The sequence below is a fragment of the Pteropus vampyrus genome, unplaced genomic scaffold (genome assembly GCF_000151845.1).
Source record: "Pteropus vampyrus isolate Shadow unplaced genomic scaffold, Pvam_2.0 Scaffold186, whole genome shotgun sequence".
Classification (NCBI taxonomy): Eukaryota; Metazoa; Chordata; class Mammalia; order Chiroptera; family Pteropodidae; genus Pteropus; species Pteropus vampyrus.
In genome coordinates, this window is record NW_011888967.1 from 2,874,504 (window position 1) to 2,879,932 (window position 5,429).

Consider the following 5,429-nt stretch of genomic DNA (forward strand, 5'->3'; position numbering starts at 1 on the left):
CAGGTAGACACAGGAAGTATATATAGTACTCCAAGATGATCTGGTGGTTAATGGCAGCATCCTATTTCACAATTTTTTAAAATGAAATCTTTCTATACATTCTACCCTATAATGTTTTATAATTCATTAACATATCCTAAATGTCCTTTTATATACATAGGGACCAACAGCACCATTTTTAATGGCTGCAAAGTAATCCAATACAAAGAGTAATTTACATGACTAATATCTTTGAAAATTTTGCTCCTTTGCCCCATCACTTTGCCATTATGAACACTACTGTGAGGAGTGTAAGTGTAAAAAAATCTTTGCACGCCTCTAATTCTATACTGAAATTGTTAGAAATAACTCAAGGAAAAAGTGATAATTGACAAGATGTATGACTAAAATTTTAAGTTTACATGTTGCTGATTTGCCTATGAAGATGGTAGTGTTTCAACTAAATCCTGAAAAGTAAGTGTGTGTGGGAATATAGCTGGAAGGAGGTGGTAGGAAATGTGAAGGGTTATTAGGGGAAAGAAGCAGAGTATATCTTTTTATCTCAAAGATTCAAATATAATTTAAAATGTCAATGTATGCCAGCAAGTAAAGCGACTTGGTAATATAGGCTACCACTATTAGAAAACTAAGTGACAAGAGGATGACTAATAAAGTTCTAAAGTATTATTTTGAGGTTGGCATTTAAATAAAAATTTGACAATTATACTTGATTGTTACTTATTATATTAAGGATCACAATATTTTTTCTTATATTTTCTTCCAATCCTTACCAGATTAATCAAAACAATAATGCCTGAGTCCAAAATATATATTCCCTTCTTGATCTGCCAAAAATATTCTAATAACACATACCTGAGCAAAAAGAGAATACAGTATTATGCATATTAATTTTGATAATGTAAGCTATAAGAAAATGAACTATATGAAATGATTTAATAAAGTATAACACAAAAATGGGTTAGATAAAATAGAACTTTTCATGAATCCTGCAATGATACATTCTTTTCTAAAGTAAAAAAAATTATCTAGCAAAAACAATCCTTAAGTCATTTTCAGGTAAGTTTTAATTTATAATATAAGAGCTATCAAATGTTTATGAGGTCAACAAACTGTTGGTTTCACTCTCAGAATCCTCAGAATGCTCCGTTTTTGTAGTAGGTGATTTTCTTGTCTATCTTCTGTCAGGATCCTCATATCAACATATTTATTTATAGCAGTTTTCTACTCCTTTGGTAGCACTTAATCTATTGCCTGCTATGACCTAAGAAAAGCAAATGCCAGAAGGAACCAGCTAATCAAGCAGATTTTATACACGATTCTTAGTCAATAAGGTGTATTTTCATTTCTTTCTAGAAAAAGTTCGCAGGTGTATTGATCAAGGGTCCTTGGTCAATACTTGTGTATGGATTCAGCAGTATACCAGTTGCCACAAGTAATGGAAAACCAGGGGTGTAAATAAGACAAAGAATTCTTAAAACAACAAAAATCTATGATAAAACAGATTCTACCAAGATGAAGAAAATTTCTTACCGTGAGCATTATGGGCTCATAGACTCTCTGCTTAAATTTATCTCTGTTATTTCTCAGCCATAAAACAGCATCATATGTGTCACGGTATCTCTGTCTCAGCTTATCTTCCTTTTGATTCATAAGATTGTCAAATTGTACAATTTGATCATTCACACCTAAAATTGAAAAATAAAACTAAGTACTGTTTTCCTGAAAACTTCATTAGTAAAATAATAATACAAAAGAATATCTTAGATCCCCACATTACAAACACCACTCAACAGGCACCCAGCATAGTAATATTATATCTTCTTTTGTCATTTAACAATCGTCAAAACTTTAAAATATTTTTTATTTTTAAATTACTGCTGATATACAATATTATATTAGTTTCAGATGTCTAACACAGTGATTAGACATTTGTATAACTTATGAAGTGATCACTATAATATATTCAGTACCCATCTGACATCATACAATTATTACAATATTACTGACTATAATACCCATGCTCTACATCCCTATGACTATTTTGTCAACTACCAAGTTATACCTCTTATTCCCCTCCCCTTTCACCTATCCTACCCAAGCCTCCACACACACAATTTAGTAACCATCAAAATGCCTCTGTATGAGTATGCTTCTGTTTTGTTTGTTCATTTATCCTGTTCTCCATATTCCATATACAAGTGAAATCATATGACATTTGATATTTTCCATTACTCATTCCTGAGTTTAATAGAAACATCCCTCCTAAGGTGGGTCATTTCTTGGGCACTTTGTGACTATCCTTTCCCACTTTACTTTGATGCTATTTTATTTAGTGATCTTCAATTTGTTTCCTTCACCAGTTTTGCCTTGTAGAAGGAGATGCCCTGCATGGTAATGGGCTTTGATTCTCAAGCTAAGGACCTCTACTACAAATCTCCACTTGTAAAATACTTGAACTTCCACATAAGCTCATCGTATCTAGATACAAACCAGATGAGGTCAAGCAAACAATTTTTATCAATCTGATATAAGGAAAAGGTAAATCAGAAAGTTCAGTTGGTTTGCCAAAGTTCAGTCCATTGATATGTGCCAGAGCTAAGACTCAAAAAATAAGACAGCCAACACTTTCCAAAATACCAGCACCCATAGAGAGTATCATAAAGATCAGGAGGTGAGAGAATGAGCTTTATGGACAAAAATTGTGAATGTTTCTTCCTGACACTTCTCTCAACCTATATGCCTTCTAGTTCTCTGCCTCCTTGTGGCTTTTGTGACTTAGGTTTCCATTCAGGAGCCCAATGAGTGACTCATATTCCTCTCTCACACCTGGGAGGCACTGAGGATGACATAAGAGATGAAGGGGGGAGAAACTGTGGCATCACAGACAAGCTGAGAACAGGCGTGATTCCTTCATATACACAGCCTGTGTGTCAATACTTCTTGAATGTACCCACCCCAAACAAATTATTCTCAAATTTCCAAACACCTGGGATAAAATATGATCTTTAAGCCATCAAAAATAAATAGGTCACATACAAAAGAATGAGAAAACACTAGATTTCTAATCAGAAGACAATCATAGTCAGCAATCAAAATTATGAGAGAAAAACTTTTCAACTTAGAATCACATATATGACAAAATCAAGAAAAGGCGACAATGAAATAAAGATATTTTCAGAGATGCAAAGACTATGAAATTAATTTCCAAATATCTCTTCTGAGGAGGTTACCTGAAGATGTACTCTAACAAAACATGAGAGTAATTTTAGAAAAACAGAAGATGGGATTCAGGAGCAGCTTTATCCAGCACAGAAAAGGATCCAAGACTAATCCCAGATGACTGCCATGCAGGAGGTCTTAACCATCAACTTAGAAAGGAGGTGGGAAGGCCCCAGAACACAAGAGAATGCCTGATAAGATAGGTGGTTTTTTTTTTTTTTTTCAATTTAAGTAAATGCTAAAGCAAATGATATTTTTTAGAAAAGGTAAATTAAAACCATTTAAAACGCTATCAATGAAAGAGAATTAGGTCATAATACACTACTTGGTGTAATACATTGCTATGAATAAGCTTCATTGGTGTAATAACAATACTTAATATTTCTAGCTTTTAGAATTAACCCATAAACAGACCACACCAAACTTGATTACATTCTCAATAAAATGTTTTCAGTCTTAAAAATGTAAAAATGAGTTCCAGATTAGATAAGTTAGAATATGAGAAGGGAGAAAAGTAAAAAGGATGGGAGTACTAGTATTTTTAGCTTACAGTATATAGTCAAGAAGTACTTATGACAAAAGATGTAAAAGTATTTGTAATAAATCAATATTAATAAAGTTTAATGATTAATAACTAATATTAATATAATCTCATTTGAGGCATTACAAAGATAGAAGCTGAAATCTATATCTAAAGTAACAAAATATCAAAAATTGATGAATCAAGCTATGGTGAAATGAGAATATGTAGAAAATATGTAAAGGACTGTGAGAAAAACTAAAACAGTTAAGTGTTTACACTTGAAAGTGGGTCTGAAGGTTAAAAAGAGGTTGGGCCACCCTTCTAGTTTTTTTTTTTTTTTCCATTTAACCATAAACATCTAGTACTTTGATAAACATAAAAATGGGGTCTTATTCTTTTTTTTTACTCATCTTATATATACTGAGCAGACAAAATATAAGATCTCTATTTGAATAATGCTATAGAACTATCCATAGGGTCTGCAGAAAGAAAAGCAAAGATAAAACTGGACAGGTTTCAAGAAGTAAAGCAAATGGAAGCTTAACCAGACTAGAATAAAGAACTTAAAATTGAGCTGAAAAATAGCGAGTGACTTGTAAAGAAAACAAAACATTTTTAGAGAATTAACTGCTATAATCTGACCTAAAACAATGGTCAGCCAGTGGCTAATCATGATAAATAATACATAAAGGTAATTAAGGCACTAAGTTTGAATAACTGAGCTGTGTTTCCTCAATAGGAACTAGACTTGAACATTTAAAGACATAACAAGGGAAGAAAACTCATCATCAGAGATATAGTTCCATTTTATAAACACGTCTTCATTCTAAGTTTAATAAAACTTACTCTTTTTCTCCTTCTCTAGAGTTTCCCTCTCTTTATGCTTATCAATTATCTCACTTTCACATAATTCCTTTTCATCTTGAACTCGTCTCAGATCATTTGTAATGGCATCAATCTGGGGTTGAAGATTCACACAGTTTTCTGTGCTCTTCAGTTCATTCTGCAAATCTTCTATCATTTTGCGGGTATTACTTATTCTCCTTTGTCGGTCATGCTCTTCATTCTGTTTTACTATTAAAGCCTGCTGAAGTTCCTCAATCTAATAAAACAAAAGTAGGTTAGTATTGGAGGTTGTTTTTTTTCTCTTTTTTATAAGGCTTTTATAGTTTTAAGAACACAAACATTCTTAAGAACATGAGTATTTTCCTCACTAAAAGGTATCCCACTAGAATTAGACAGTTACACCTACCAGACTACCTATAACTTTCTTTGTTCACTAATATAGCCCAAGTACTTAGAGTAGTGCTTAGCATATAGTAAGCACTCGTTAAATATCTGCTGAATAAGATATTTATGAAGCCAAATTGCTAAATATTTATAGGAAGTAAATACACGCTTCACATCCTAAGACTGACATCAAGTCACATGGTGTGTGACAGACTTTCAATAAATTAGCAATAATAAAATGATGATGTTAAACTGAAACTATTAATTTTAAACGGAAACTATTTCCTTTCAACAAAATTCTTTTCAACTAACACTTCAAGTTAATATTGAAAGATTTTTAAACATCAACCCACATGTTCTGATTCACTGACTTATATTCAGGGTAAGTTATTTTTAAAAGTCATTTAAGTTGTCAATGAAATTTTTGTCAAAACCAAACAAAGTCTACCTAAGACAG

The 5,429-nt window shown here is 32.2% G+C and overlaps 1 protein-coding gene across 1 annotated transcript in view; it reads right to left on the bottom strand.

Moving 5' to 3' along the window:
• The window catches only part of SMC5 (structural maintenance of chromosomes 5), a 92,728-nt gene that overhangs the window by 36,815 nt on the left and 50,484 nt on the right, over positions 1-5,429 (bottom strand). Inside the window, exon 8 of the mRNA XM_023537344.1 lies at positions 1,531-1,685. Within this exon, the coding sequence (XP_023393112.1) occupies positions 1,531-1,685 (155 nt within the window). The remainder of the gene's footprint in view (positions 1-1,530; positions 1,686-5,429) is intronic.